The 15,707-nt window shown below is 44.2% G+C and overlaps 1 protein-coding gene across 6 annotated transcripts in view; it reads right to left on the bottom strand.

Annotated features, from left to right (window-relative positions):
• The window catches only part of nek7 (NIMA-related kinase 7), a 71,660-nt gene that overhangs the window by 39,156 nt on the left and 16,797 nt on the right, over window positions 1-15,707 (bottom strand). For 4 of the 6 annotated variants that reach the window (XM_055507957.1, XM_029145562.3, XM_055507956.1 and 1 more), the window contains 5 exons: window positions 10,641-10,781; window positions 10,096-10,158; window positions 6,025-6,135; window positions 3,002-3,113; window positions 2,061-2,168 (listed from right to left, as the gene is read on the bottom strand). In XM_055507957.1, the coding sequence (XP_055363932.1) occupies window positions 2,061-2,168; window positions 3,002-3,113; window positions 6,025-6,135; window positions 10,096-10,158; window positions 10,641-10,763 (517 nt within the window). In that variant the 5' untranslated portion in view covers window positions 10,764-10,781. The remainder of the gene's footprint in view (window positions 1-2,060; window positions 2,169-3,001; window positions 3,114-6,024; window positions 6,136-10,095; window positions 10,159-10,640; window positions 10,782-15,707) is intronic. The other 2 variants (XM_029145563.3, XM_029145566.3) reach the window with 1 other exon arrangement.

Here is a 15,707-nt window from a genome sequence, read left to right on the forward strand (position 1 = left end):
ACGAGAAGTAAGGACAAGGTAGAGAAATAGAGGGGACAGTGACAGAAAGACAGACAGACAGGAGAGACGCCATTTAAACGAATGGAGGAAAAATGCTGGAGAAAGCCCGGGGCACAGCATGGAACAATGACGCACTGCAAATCCCTTGTGCCCTTGTGTCCATAGGTCACGCTAACCTGGGGACATCAGCAGCTTGTGCAGAACTAGATCGTCTACATATCATTAAAATATTCTTAAAAAGTCGACATAGTGCTTTAACACGTATAAAATACCAATATAATATCTTCCACATGCGTATTTATGCTGACTGAATGTCTTCAATGCTAAGGTAACTGTCAATCAAATATCAAATTTACCAACGTAACAATTAATTACACCTGACAGCCTCTGAATCACACTGCGGCTCGTGCAGATTAACAAAGCAGTCGTCATCTCCTCAGATTAATGGCGAGGGTATTCCAGTTGACCCCTCTACTTGTGGGGCTGCCTGTCCTCTGTCAGCCTAAAGAGGGTGCTGTGAACTCAATGTTTAATGAGCAATCACGCGTTTCCACTCGGCTCTGCTGCTACTGCAGGCTGCTTAAGTTGAAGGGGCTTCTGTTGAGTTGATCAGGCGATTCACACTTTTTTTTTTTTTTAAGGCTGCTGCTGTACCAGGGCTGAGAATAGCGCACCGTTTCAGTAATAACAGTCTGACATGAGGACGTGAGATAGTGTGAATGACGGTGTTTATATCTGTCTGAGGAATAGATTTCTCTATGACGCTGCTGAAGTTGCAGCGTATGTTGGATAGCACCTCCAAATGGGCAAGTTTAAACGTATGTAATCATCGCTACATGTTTCACAGCATAATACGGCCACACAAACGCCATTTTAATGCCTTACAAAGACAAAATATTACAAGATACTTGTTTATGTGTTTCTCCAAAAAGTGATAAATTGAAGAGATTTTTTTGCAGGACTCTGGGCGATATGTTTACAGTGGGAGAAGTTTGGGAAGTTCAGAAGTCAATACACAGTTGTACAAATGAATTCTTTGTAATAATGTTAATCTACGTAATGTACCTCCTGAGACACACTGATGGTTGAACGTGTGCCTTGTCTAAATCTAATTGTATGAGCTGCCAATCACTTTGTCGAATCACTGCACAAAGCGCAAACAGCAGCACACATCGGTTTCTAAAAGCACATATTTGATTATTTATGGGAGGGTTTGGGATTTTTCAAACTTACTATTTGTACTTTCTGCATTTCAGTTCACAACATTTGTTCAGTTCCAATTCCTCATTTTGCTGTTCCAAAAAAATCAAGAGTAAGGTTCAGGAGCAGAGTGGTGGAGCACAGTGATAAAGGCTGATAAGACCTGGCTGTTAACAAATTGTTAATGAGGTGCATAAGAAAACCTTTGAAGCAGAGGAGTGTTTGTGTTAAACCCAATGTTTCTTGTGCAGTTCCGTAGCAAACAGGTTTTTACTGACTGAACAAAATATGAAATGGTAGAAGCGTCTGTCTAGTACAGACAGAGTCATTCTGCTCTAAGATTTACAGCCTTGTAGCCGTCTGTAGACATACAGTACAAACCTCAGTCATTAAAACACCCTGTGCATTGAATGGATGTGTTTAAACATGTGCTACCCTTCTGTTTGGCAGCTCATGCAGTGTCAGATTTACAACTTATTCGTTGCATTTAGTTTTAAACTAAAATAAATGTATTGAATCCCTGTGGAAGTTTTTGCACTACGGTCTAATTAGAATATCTAAATTTAAAAAATATATATTATTTGGTATTATTTGTGACAAACAAACAAGAATTCAAACAAGAACCTGAATTGTAAAGTTGGCCTACTTGTTTTATGGCACCCACTCACAATCAGTGCTGTGTACCGACCGCCTCTGCCCACTCTAGTCTGAGTTAGGGTTAAAGTTCAAGGCAACAGGAAGTGGTTAAGTGGTCTATGAAGGTGCTGTGGCCAGGCAGCAAAGCCATGTGACACATGGGTCTGGGCTTAGAATGCCTAATGAAACACATCCAACACTGTGTGTGTGACTGTTTAAATTACCTAGCGAGTGAGCAGCGGTTGTTTTGGAGCTGAAGAATCGTCCCAATCCCAAGTCTCCTAGTTTTACTACTCCTGTGGCTGTGATGAATACATTGGCTGGTTTGATATCTAGAAGAGATAAGCAAAAAGAAAGCAGTTAGGGTGACAAGAAAGGAGAATATTATCAATGACACCAGTCTGCCTGTGTCGCTACAATGAAATGAAATGTAATGTATTAGTGAAAATGGTCACTTAGGGTAATGTGAGTGTTTGCAAACCATTTCAGCAACAGATTCTGAAGTGTGGTTAATTTCACCCACATCAGCCTTTGAAATTTACCCCTCTCATATAATTGTAAGCAGCTTTTGAATAGGCAGTCTCTGCTAAAGTGGTCGTTAAAGCCCAGAGCTCTGGGTTCATTAGTGTCCGTGTGCCCTAATCCAAATCAATCCAACGGAAGTACATCACCTGTAGCTGTGTGTGAGCAGTCCAAGCACACGATTCCATGACTTTACTTGACTGGACCCTATTGAAAGCATGTGGCTCCATAAACACTGCGTTGTTTAACACCTACACTTAAGCCACTTTTATCTTGTTTTTTTCCCCCCACTTTCCTACTCACATTTTTAAAAGCTAATAGGATGGATCAAAGGGTCATGTATTTGACTTTTACACTGGTAAAGTAAACCTGCTTGACCACTAGGGGCAGTGTTAAATTTGGACAGAATACATTGAAAAAGAAAATGACAACTACACATCACTTAAATTCCTTTTCTCAAGATTATGAACTAATCGACTCACTCAATGTTTACATAAACTTAACACTAAACATAAATGACAGTGATATCAATCACATCTTAAATAGATTCACCATTACAGTTTTGGTATGGTATAGTCCAACACTGTCTTTGTTTCCTATGTGCATGTGGATGTGTTACTAGATATACAGTGTATATTACCACTACCTCTGTGCATGACTCTCCGGGAGTGCATATGTTCCAGCGCACTGCAGAGCTGAACAAAGTACTTCCACACTGTTCTCTCTGGGATAAGTCTCCTCTGCTTCTTAAAGTGCTGCAAAGTAAATGCAAGCATACATTTAAATGAAAACACATTGTAAATAAAAGTAAAATTGGCATACCTGAAAAGGAAACGGATACAAATATTTTAATAGGATGGTAAAAGGTTGTGTGTGCCAGGGAAAAGCCTTTTTAAGATGGTAGCAAAGTTGTCTGTTTGTGTTTATGCAGCATCCATCCCCAGCCTCAGCGCTTAGCTACGGGACTCCACAGCTAATGCAACCCAGACCGCTCGCTCCACAGTCTGTGCCTTCCCTAACCAAGTCGTGGCTCATTTTCTCTGTAGCCTACAATGGAAAGCACATGCATTCATAGGAGCAGGGAGAAGAAATTTGCGGTTCCACAAGTCCCCCATCTGGCACACAGCTTTCAGTGGCACAGCGGTTCCAGTTGTTTTTCAGCTTATTTATGTATTTATTTTAGCGGGCAGAGACTCCAGTCCCTCTGCAGCAAAGCCACAGCGATGACAGAGCTTAAAATTCTACATCATGCCTTTCTGATCCGCAATAACTAATACCAACAACTGCTGATAGGAACACCTCTATAAATAGCACAATGCACATGAGGAAGATGTAAAAAGGGCTATCAGAAGAATTTTATGGGCCGACCATATGGCTCCACTTGTAGGGTAGAATCGCCTTGACTTTAGGAAGCTTGGATGGGAGTCCCATGTCGATTAAATTCCAGGAATTTGACATTGACAAGGGCTATGCCATTAAAATGGTAGCCACTATAGCAATCAAATCTGTGCTTAAACATTTTTTTCAATTTAAAAGCATTGCAGAAAAAAAAATCATGAAGCATTTAACATTCATCTTAACACTAAACGCAACAGTCTGTCTGAACTACTGGTGTATCAGAAATACAAAAGAGCTACGTTAGCAGGAAAACAACTGTAGAAGCTCCTCCTTAGTTCATTATATCTAGTAGGATGCAGTTGTATATACACTACAGAAAAAAAAATAACCTGCTCAGCTACTGTAAGGTCAGGGGTCAAAGAGGCTTTAGGCCTAGTAATCAATATGACATCAAACAAGACAGACAGAATAAAAAAAGAAATGAAGAGTGTAAAAATGTAAGTAATGAATGAAACCGATATAGGTGAAGAAGATGTGAGCGTAAGTGAGGGATAGAGCTGGATGGAGAGATAGAAAGAGGGAGGGATAGACCTTGGCCTACATCCAAACAAAGCCTCAGTGAGGAGCCATTCTTCCCTTGCCCTCCCATTACCATATCAGAGGATTGTTTGATGTCAATGTCGGTGCACATAGACACCCACCAACACCACCACCCTCTCCTCCATCCCTTTAACAGCAAACAGTGCACATGCAATATTCTGTAAGTGCATGCAAATCAAGGACCATTTGATTTCATTTGAATTCTGAGATGGTCAGAGAGAGAGAGGGAGAGAGAAAGAAAGAGGGAGTGATAGGGAATGGTTGAGGGGGAGAAAGAGGAGGAGAGAAATCAAAAAGAATAAAAAATGTTAAATTCATGCATCGGGGGTGTTCTGTTTTACATATGGCACACTGTACGAATGTGTTTACTTCACACTACAGCCCAAGGAGTGGAGCTTAAGCCGTGGCATGCACCTCAGGACTCCCACTGTTAGACTAAAAAAAACAAATTATTTAGAACGACACAGGAGACAAATGGTGCAGACGAGAGGCGTGTGCTTGTGTGTGGGAGTTTGTGTTGTCAGTAGCCATAAGGAGGTGACAGTCTGAAGGCTCCCAGCATCGTCGGTAGCTTAGCTAAGATAGCAGTGTCGCTCAGCACTTAGTTATCTTACCTCTCCACGCTGCCATGTTCCATCTGTGTAAAGTGCATCTATTTGTGTGAGTGTGTCTGCACATTGTTAGGTTACACAGTAAACGTTTCTATATGTATGTATTCATTCTGTGTGTGTGTGTGTGTGTGTGTGTGTGTGTGTGTGTGTGTGTGTGTGTGTGTGTGTGTGTGTGTGTCTCTAACATGCCATGTTCGCTCTCTCATACTGCTAATCCTCGCGTCTCCTAATTTGCCGTGTTGAAGTGTGCCGACGTGGAGCCGCTGAGTATGACTGCAAACAGCTTTTGGAGCTTTGTTGATTCAACACCGCGGCATCATTTATGCATGGGAGAATACCGGCCTTTTTACGTGCACACCATCAATTTGCTATACAGTCGGGTTTTATAATAACCGGAGGTTTGGTCCAACTCAAAAGACAAATTACAGGGAGAGCCTGGGATGTAACCACCAGCAGCTCTCTATAAACTCTGTTCCATCTTAGACTCAGATTTCAATAACAATAACCCTGCGCTAAAAAGCTTGTAGGCTGAGGTTTGAGACTTGGTCAACGTGATGTGTGGCGTGACCTGAAGCTATATAACCACCTCAACATTTCCATAATCTATCAATATTAACACAAATTAGAGATTTATTATGTAATTGACATGCAAACAATTTGCAATAAAGATTCACATGTTAAATATCTATTCATATACAACTTCCCCTCCACAACTGAAGCCCCGACAGCAGGCTTTTTATTAGGCGTTTTTTGGTTTCAGGGTGGAATGTCTGATTCACATTGACTCAGTGTCCAGGTTGTCAAATTCCCGTAACAACCACAAAACGCAGACCTCCGGCCACCATTGCTTCAGTAAAAGAGGCCACGTCAGCAGTTTGGAGCTTCCTTTTGACACCAAGTGTGGCGTTTGAAGTTGGGCTGGCTAATGTTTAGACTGTGTTACTGAATCATGTTTTCAACTGACGGACAACATTGTATTGAAGTATTTTGAATTGCATGGATTAGTTTCCATCCAGGATCTTGTGTGTGATAAGTGATTAAGCGTTACTCAGTATTTAACGACCACAAACACACAATTAGCTGCGACAGCTCGTCTGTGTGTTTCTTTGCTTCTTACCTTGATCATACGCGAGAGGTCCCCAGCATCCGCTAACTCCAGGACTATGTTCAGCTCATTGTCCTCAATAAAAGATGCATGATATTTTATCACATTGGGGTGGTTCAATTGCTGTGGGAGGAGAAAAAAAAGGCATGTCACACACACAAAAAAAGGGAAGACCCATTGGTGACACTTGTCACATTGAGAGTGTGCTTGGTTTCACTAGCTATTCCTCGACTGAAAATCTTACTTTGTTCCAGCTACAGACAGCGGCATCTTCTTTCAAACTTGTTACACAATCTATATGAAACCAAACGTATGAGTAGATGAATAGAACAGCAGAGGATCTCATGTCATGAGTTGGGCAGCCCGCTGTACTTTCACCGCCAATTAAAACAAAACTGCTCAGTCCATATTTGGAAATCCGCATTTGTTAAGTGTGGACCTAATGAGACGGTTTTGTCCTCAAGTGTGACAAAGCTGGGTGACATGTCACAACAACCCCTCTGTGTGTGATGACAGTAACCCATGTGTGAGACACACACGCGCACACACACACACACACACACACACACGCACACACACACACACACACACACACGCCTGACAAGTTGACATGGCTGGCAGTCAGAAAAACAAGCATCCCAGGCTCATCTCTGGCTGAGATTCCTTCCTGTTGGTTGGTCAATAAGGCAGGAACAGCATTCCCTGTAGTAAACAAAAAGTCTCAATCCATCCAGAGCAAAAGCGAAAAGGGGGAGGGAGAACAGGAAGAGAGGGAGGCGCAATGAAGGGGAAAAAAAAACAAATGACACAGTGACACAGACAAGCGAAAAGAATGATGGTGACAGGGCGGGGTGAAGAGGTAGTGAAAGAGAACAAAGGTGAGCAAGAAAAAAAGGGCAGAGGAGACACAAGGTGAGCCGCGTTAGAAGAGGGGATGATACATGGAGCTGCAGACATGGAGCCGTGTGGCATGGCGATGTCGGGGAGGGGGGTTCGTGATGCGAGCAGACGGAGCGGTGTGACACGCACCCTCCACTGCGCTGCGCTCTGCTTTCTCTGCTGTGATTAAAGAAATGTTCATGCTCTGAATGATGCCGAGAAGAGGGGAAAGGAGCGCGCAGTACAGTACACCACGCTACACTACACTCTCCACTCCATCCCTCCACAATCCTCTTCCTCGTTCGCTCCCTCCTTCCCCTCCTCATGTCTCCATCTTTCCTTCTCCCTCCCTTGTCCTCTCTTGCCAGATGTAGTTTTGGCTCAGAGTGTCAGTTCTGCACGGCTCCACACTGTAGCACAGCCAGGCAGCGATGACAAGCCCCCCCCCACCACACACACACACACACACACACACACACACACACACACACACACACACACACACACACACACACACACACACACACACACACACACACACACACACACACACACACACACACACACACACACACACACACACACACACACACACACACACACACACACACACACACACACACACACACACACACACACACACACACACACACACACACACACACACACACACACACACACACACACACACACACACACACACACACCCACCCCTTCCACCACTTGCACCTCAGGCGGATGCTACAGAGAAATGAAGAGATGTGTTCACATGCAGATGCTTATGTAAATGATAGATGGGACCCTACTGCAATACAACACGCATTCATTGGGAAATATGACATAGAGTCTTGCATGATTATGTAATTACACACACTGGCTGAGACTCACCAGTGTGTGTAATTACTTAATCATGCAAGACTCTATGTGATATATTTGGCGAGCTGGTGATGTGCTTCAAAGAAGAACAAGATACTGACTAATGCAATCTGATGGCGCAAAATTAACTACAATAATGAATGAGGTTAGAGTGTGTTTATAAAAGGGAATTACAAGCAGCTGGTAGGAATATGAACGAGTGCAAAGTTTACATTCTACTGTACTTCAGCTGAGGACAGAACAGCTTCTGATGTCGATCACCGGCTGAAACCGCTCCCTTGTGCTGCACATATTGATATTTTTCAATTCACTGAATAAGAAAATGAGTAGTCACGCAGTTTTGGGTTGTTTATCCATTGGAAGAGAAAGCAAATATGCACTAAACATAGTGATAGACATACACCGAGACCTAAGGATTAAAGTGAATTTATAGTGAGCATAGCGGGTTAAGTAAAGCTGTCAGTTATGTCGTTTTCATAAATCACTGGTATCATCTAACCATCTGCAGAGGAAAGCAACCTCAGACGTCATTTACAGTCCTCAAAACACAATCCAGAGTTAATAGGAATACACAGCTGTGGGATTTCCCCAATAGCAAACTAGCAGATTGGCAGGGAGCAAGACACATCTGCAACATTCCCATCAGCAAGGACTTAGACAAAAGGACAGAGCGAGGAGTGAGGTTCTCAAGTCAGAATCGCCATGCCAGAACAGAGAAATACAGATGAATGAGCAGACAAAAACACAGGCAGACAAACAAACAAACAGGCAGGCAGTCTGTTGAAAGGCCATAACGCAGCCTCTGTGTCTGCATGTGTGTGTGTGCGTGTACGCATTAGTGTGTGTGAGAGAGAGAGAGAGAGACCACGCGTGTGTCATTCCAGTCGGTCCATGCCAGTGTGCCTCTCATTATTCTGATTTGGCTGTGTCTCCCGTTCGCCTGTCTAGTGGGGGGAAAAAGGCAGAAGAACTGCCTCTCTCTCATGCTCAGCCCTCGATTATCGGGCTGGCTGGACAGCACAGGGCCAGGGATAACTTACACGCTCACTAGCAATCAGCTTATAGGATGGAATAAAAGGGAACAAAGGCCTCGGAGTGGGAGACGGCAGGTGAGAGGACATGACGGATTAAGGATGGATGGAATGCCATAACAACAAGGAAATAAAGAGAGATATATATATAGGAGGTAGAAAATCTATATAATGAGGGAAAAAAAAAAAACTTAAAGCAAATGAAAAACGCAGGTACCTGGCAGTCTGATATTTCACCCAACCCTGACCCCTGTTAGGAGGTCAGATATACAGATTCAGGCAAACCTCACTGTGGCGTGCCGTCAAGTCAATGATCTGCTACTCAGATTACAGCTCTCTACATGGTCTCGCCTGCATCTGAGTATCGCTGCCTTTGATTGGCCCAAAGAGCCCCAGGAGCTTCACTCAAGTGTTTGAGTGGCACAAACTAATTGGTTTTGTTTTCTTGTTCTGCTCGGTGTGTGTAAGCGAGCGTGCGTACGTGCACAAACTGCCTGCAGTGCACACGCACGCTAAAAGGCTGCATGCGCGGAGTAAAGCACTTCCAGGGATGCAGGAATACACACACATCTTTGACACGAATCTGCAGTTTTGCAGACAGGGGGAAACATTTAAGCTGTCATTAGTTCCTTCATTAGTATTTAAGCGTAAGCTGGCTGACACATGTTTAAGAAGGTTTGATGAATGAAACCTCTTCAGAGGAAAAAGCAAGAATAAAGACTGGGAGGAGGTAAAGCAACAAGAGCCACATGGGGGAGGATGCTAAATTTCCATGCTGATCCTCTGCTGCCTGGCTCTAAACATTACAAAAACATAAAAACTATATTTTTGCCATGAAAAAAAAAAGGGGGGAGTCAAAGCGAGCCTGAAGGGATGTTACACCGCTGCACCCCTTCACACACGCTGCTCGCTCAAAGACATAAGGAGACACATACTGTACAGTCACGCACACATACTCATTCACTTTCCCACTTGAGCGCGCAAATAAACAAACACTGCTCTGCATTCACCACTATGCAAGAGAGCGCACACACACACACACACACACACACACACACACACACACACACACACACACACACACACACACACACACACACACACACACACACACACACACACACACACACACACACACACACACACACACACACACACACACACACACCTCAAATCACAAATCTAAGCCGTCTGGTGCAGATCAATCGTTTTCCTGTGGTGGAAGGTCTCAGCTGAGGCACCTTAAGAGAACAGAGCACAGTGCATGACGCCGTCTCCCTCTTCTCTGGTTCTTTACCTTAAGGAGGTCTATCTCTTTGATGCAATCTTGCCGAGCTTTGGCATCCATCAAGTCGAATATCTATCAAGAGATCAAACGGTGAGAGAGAGGACAGAGAGGGGTGTTATGACATATTCAAAAAACAGCAAGATGGAGAGATGTGGAGAGGATGGGGAAAAAAACACTAAACAGAAAACAAGGTTGCTGTTATCTGGAGGGTGGCGTTGGAGTGACTACAGGTGTTTCACATCTGTAACACACACGTCACTGTGTAGGGAGTGTATAAGGCTTGTGGATGTCTCAAGTACAGCAGCATATTCTCCTGCTAGTGTTTGTGTGTGTAAACTAGGGGATACTGTAAATCTGTGCATGCGTGTGAACTTTCACTATAAAAACTGCAAGTCATACACTGGAAGCAGAATAACCCTTATAGCCACTTTGCATTTAAATTCCTATTGTGAATTCTCCCAAACCTTGGCCTTGTGGTAAAGGGACCACTAACAAACATAATAGTACTGTATAGAAGCTAATACCAGGTAAGACGACGACACCTCATTCTTTACCTGAATTTTCTTCAGGGCCACTGACGTGTTGTCTAGCAGGTATCTCGCCCGGTACACCTCACTGAACTGCCCGCGACCAATCTTCTTTTCAATATGGAAGTTGGCCAGAGAATTATACCCCATATCCGGCTGCAGCGGTTTCTGGAAACAAAACAGAAGAAACTATTTAGATGATCCCAAACAGCATATGCACAGAAGGAGCCAAATGATTAAAAGACATTTTGCACCCGTGTACTGCATTTGTCAGTGAAGCACAACTATCTCCACACTACTGATACAGGAAAGAATGAGGGCTGAAGGATGTGGGTGAGGCCCAGTTTCGCGTGTTTGTTTTGCTGAGAGGGTGCTCCAGGCTTCTGATGATTTGACTGGCATTAGGATGATGTGTCACCCTGTGCGAGGTCTTAAAGAATATGCACATATTTTACTGCAGCAAACACTGCCTCGCTTAAGCCTATAGTTGCAGGAAAATCCATAGCTTCTGTGTTTTACATTACTAACCAAAAAGCACCTAGTGGTCTGGGATTCCTAATTCGCAAGCATTAAGTCAGAGGCTACAGCAACATGCCAGTATTTTTTGAAAGCAGTGGTCCACCAGTTCAAGCACTGGTTGTGGCAGCAGGCCGTCATTGTTGGCCATTAAAACAGTTTTTAATTTTAGCTATAGATGTGGTTACACAACGATTAGTAAGAAACTAATTTTTTTTAAACATTTTTTTGTGTCGCCTCAACTCCAGGTGCTGTTCTGTGGTTGAAGCAGTTTAAGTAAGACACAATTTCCCTGCAGGCATGAATGAAATAACAATAAAAGGCATCTAATCATTACATCACACGCAGATTTAAAAGTTCCTAGGAATCCAGATCTCTCTCTCTCTTTGTTTGTAAACTCAAATCACTGACAGTCTGGCATTGGGCCACAGTCTTTAAGACTGGCTGAGCAGGCCGAGACGCTCACCTTCCACAATGAGGAAAAAAAAAAAGCTCTCAAAAATAAACCAGAATGAGCCCCTTGGATACGATGTGTGAAAGCACAGAGCAGCCTACATGACCTTTCCAGCCTCTTGGTAAACTTGTACAAGTTGTCGGTGGGAGCAAACAGAAGGTGACAGATATCAGAATGCCACATGTCACTGGCGCTTCTGCCAACGTGGCTGTGGGAGCAGCTCTGGGGCAGGCGACTTAGGAAGAAGGGAAGGGAGATGAAGAAGGAAGGAAGGTCAAAATTAATCTCCTAAGCACTAAAACATGCAAAGGGGGTGTCATCACACTTGTTTGCTTTGCGTGCGTTTCACAGTTTGACCAAATGACTGGAGGCTATAAAAGACTCCCATTGTGGTCTATTTACCAGCAAAGAAAAGAAAAATTATTCACTGACAATTAACTATTTAACAAAGAAATCTACCAAAGAAAGTTACATTGTAGCTGATTAATATTTTCTCCACCACCATATGACCATGTGTGCAGCTTTCTTTCATCAATATTACTTAATTGAAAGATGAAGATATAAATATAACGGATGAATTTGAGCTACAGCAACGTCAGAGCAGTAATTGATAATGACCGGCTTTGTCAAACAGGACTGTCCATGTAGATGTTGTGGCCAGGAGGAGGGGAGCCAGAAGGTCATTGTTTTCTAATTGGACAGACAAAGGAAGTGGCATGAACCAATGAGATGCTTTGTCCAATTAACACCACCAAGGTGTGTGTTTTTTTCCAGCATGACAACACAATCATGCCGAGCTGTCTGAGAGCCACTGATGACATAACGCTGCACGGTCCATTGTTCAGCGTATTCATTGCTATTCAGAAAGTGCCACAGTGGTGTGTTAATATGTACTTTCATGGGCTTTAACAGCACATTGTTTCATTGGTGCCTTTGATTAAATGTATATTTTAAAAAAGGAAGCAAACTGGAAAACTAAGCTAAAGGTGCAAAGATTTTTAACGATGACCACCAGAGCGATGGAAGGAGGGGGGAGAGAGAGAGAGAGAGAGAGGACAAGAGGGCATTGCTTTCATTCGCTGCATGGTAGCTTGACAAATGTTAGCATGAGCCTCTAAAGCGCTGTGACAACCGCCTGCTGAGAGCACAGTCTCGCTAATGTGTCCTGGCATGCCAGCCCCGTAATCACACATTTACATATGCAATGACCTACATTTGCATGTCAGATCGCACACTGTCCGGCATGATTAACAGTGGGCACCTCCCTGTGTGGAGTCGCCCTGGGTGGCAGCAGAGGCCGTGCGAGGGCGGAAGAGAGGGCTGGAGGGAGGGCAGTTTTTTTGGCAGCCAAGGGGCCGGGCTGCCAGGCAGGATTATGTCAGCCAGCGGCCCCGGCATTAGACACTTCATTAGAGCTAATCTGTTTAGCAGTGGGCAGTGTATGTAAACTTCACAGGCCATTTGCGGCACCTCTTCGCCCCCTGGCCTGGCCTTCAAAGGGCAGCCAGGCCACGACTGACTGACAGGCCGTCTCATCTGCCACACACGGGTGTCACACAATGGGCAGCTCCCAGCTGAAACACGAGGCACTGACGGACACACGTACATGCACATGCACATAAGGCAGAGGAATGACCCTGAATGATGCAGGTCAGTGTCTCAACCTCCCTGGGGGGTTCCTCTTTTATTTCTGATTTGCAAGATTTAAATGTTAAATAGGATGGGGTTGCCTGTTACCTCAAAGAGAAAAAAAATATATTCTTCTATGTTCTTAAGATTTTTCTTCATCTTCCGTGATGGGCATAACTCACTTCATTTAGTTCAGTCACTCTGGGGAGAAGATGCAGGGGATGTGGCCGCCATGTGAGGCATTATGGGTAACATCTGTGAGGGACAGTGCGCACTGGGTATAAAGGTGACACATCGCCGCCATGGGGAACTCATAGCAGAGAGATTGAAAGAGCGAGGAGAGAGGAGCTGGAGACAGAGAGAGCAGACAGACAGCTCATCGCAGGAAGTGTGATACGGGCTGCCCAATAATGACACCATTGGCAAACACAACTGACAAGACACATGGAGAGCGGAAGAGGGAATGCTAAAGACAGGGAGAGAGAAAGAGAGGGTGATGGGAGGGGGGGAGACAAGCAGCAGAGAGGAGAGGGTGTGATGTGACAGCCCAGTGCTGCCAATGGCTGCCACAGAAAGGCCAGCGGCGGCAGAGAGGTGCCGTCTCCCGTGGAGAGCGACAGAAGCCGAGAGAGGGGGACACCTCCACACTAAGCTAAGTCTGAAAACAGCCTATCTCACTTTGGGCTCAGTGTCCACACTGGACTCACATCCAACATCTAACAACAAATTAAGAATTATCCACTGTTCACGGTAAAAAACAAAAACAAAACATCTGTCTCAATCTGTTTCTGAAGCCAGAATTGTTTCCGCATTTGAGACACACTGCTGTCTCTCCAGCCAGATGTTGATGGCGGTTGTCGACTAAGAGGACCGCTTCCACGTGTAACCTGTGTTTATATAAAAAAAAAAAAAAAACATTAGTTGAAAGCCTGTGGATGTAGTCTCTATGAAAGACAGAGAGGGATACGAGAAGAGTCAGCAAGAGACTGCAACTGGCAGTAAGGGGAGGGGCCCACTCCCACCCCTCGCCAGTCACCAGCCCCTTGAGCACAGCGCCATGCAATATTCATCCTCAGCCAGTCGGCTGGTGAGGCAGCCAAGCAGTCAAACCAGCAGGATTCACCCCAAAGGTGCTTCTCATTCTTCTCCTCTCAATCTGCTCCACAACTGCACCGCCTTGTCTCAGCCCTCGCAGACAGATCCGTGTCTGTCAAACTCTGCTCTGACGATCAGAATCGGATCTGAGGGGGCCTCCTCGCCAACCCTCCCACTTCCTTAAAGAGCAAATGCACCATTAAAAATGCACATCTTACTAGCTCATCTCGTTTACCTAATGCATATGCATCATACCTTCGGGACCAAGAGAAATGATATTGCAAGCGATACAGAACATCCTTCATCACATATACAATTCAGATTTTTTCCAGGAAGAGGCTGGTGGGTTTTTCCCCCTGCACTGCCAAGCAGACTGAACCTTGGGAAAGTGTGAAACAGATACAGAACTTGTTGAAAGGGACCCATCTGGTTAGACAGCCATCTACATACATAAGTGACTTTTCTCTCTACATTTCCCACTAAATGTGAAATCAGTTGTGCGCTCCGAGTGGGGAAAATATGACGCAATGATAAAGTTCGCCGTGCTAGCGACGAGAACAAAAAGTAGGCCCGGAATTAACACTGATGTAAACTGCTAGAAATAGATTGAAAAACAGAGAGAGAAATAATTAAGCCAGAACAATAACACAATCAACTGCTGGGAGATCCAGAGTCTGTGTGTATATGCGTGGGGGCCGTTGCCTAAGTCAAATTAATCATTAGAGCTTTTATCTGATTTTCTTCTGTGTGCAACCCAATTATGCTTAATTTTGCAATTACAAATCTTAGAATAAATTAACCCCCTTGGCAATTCCTGTGTTAATGTTGCAGTGCCCTTGCATACGCGAGAAAAACAACTGAAAGCACAGGCCTATTTTTAGTGCTGTTTCTTTTACAAAAAAAAAGAAGAAAAAAAAACGTACTCTGGGGCATACGGATGATCCTCTTTGTTTAAAGTCTATTCAATAGTTATGGAGGCAAAAACATCCTTCTGGAAAGAAATCAATGGGCCTGATGTTGGAGGGCGGTATTAAAATCCAACAATAACTAGATCGGCACAGAGCAAACCTGAGTTGTATCGAACGGAGAGCGCTACGCAGGGAGGCCAGCCTCTGCCTGCCTCCTGAGCTCTGATCAATAGCAACAACTCAACATTCATCCACTGCTGTCTGTTTCACACCCAGGCTACAGTGGTCTGAAGGATGCTTAGAATAAATGGCATAGCATGATTGACGGAGGGAAAAGGCCTAATGCAGGATACGCAATTTATGGATCACAACAAGGCGATGTTTGCAATGAAAGGACGAAGGGATAAATAACCTTAAATACTAAGCACTTTGCTCTGTCAGTTCATTTTAATAACAACCTTGAATGTTTACAGATCTGGATTCCTTTATGAC

This window comes from Betta splendens, chromosome 4, assembly GCF_900634795.4.
Source record: "Betta splendens chromosome 4, fBetSpl5.4, whole genome shotgun sequence".
Taxonomy (NCBI): Eukaryota; Metazoa; Chordata; class Actinopteri; order Anabantiformes; family Osphronemidae; genus Betta; species Betta splendens.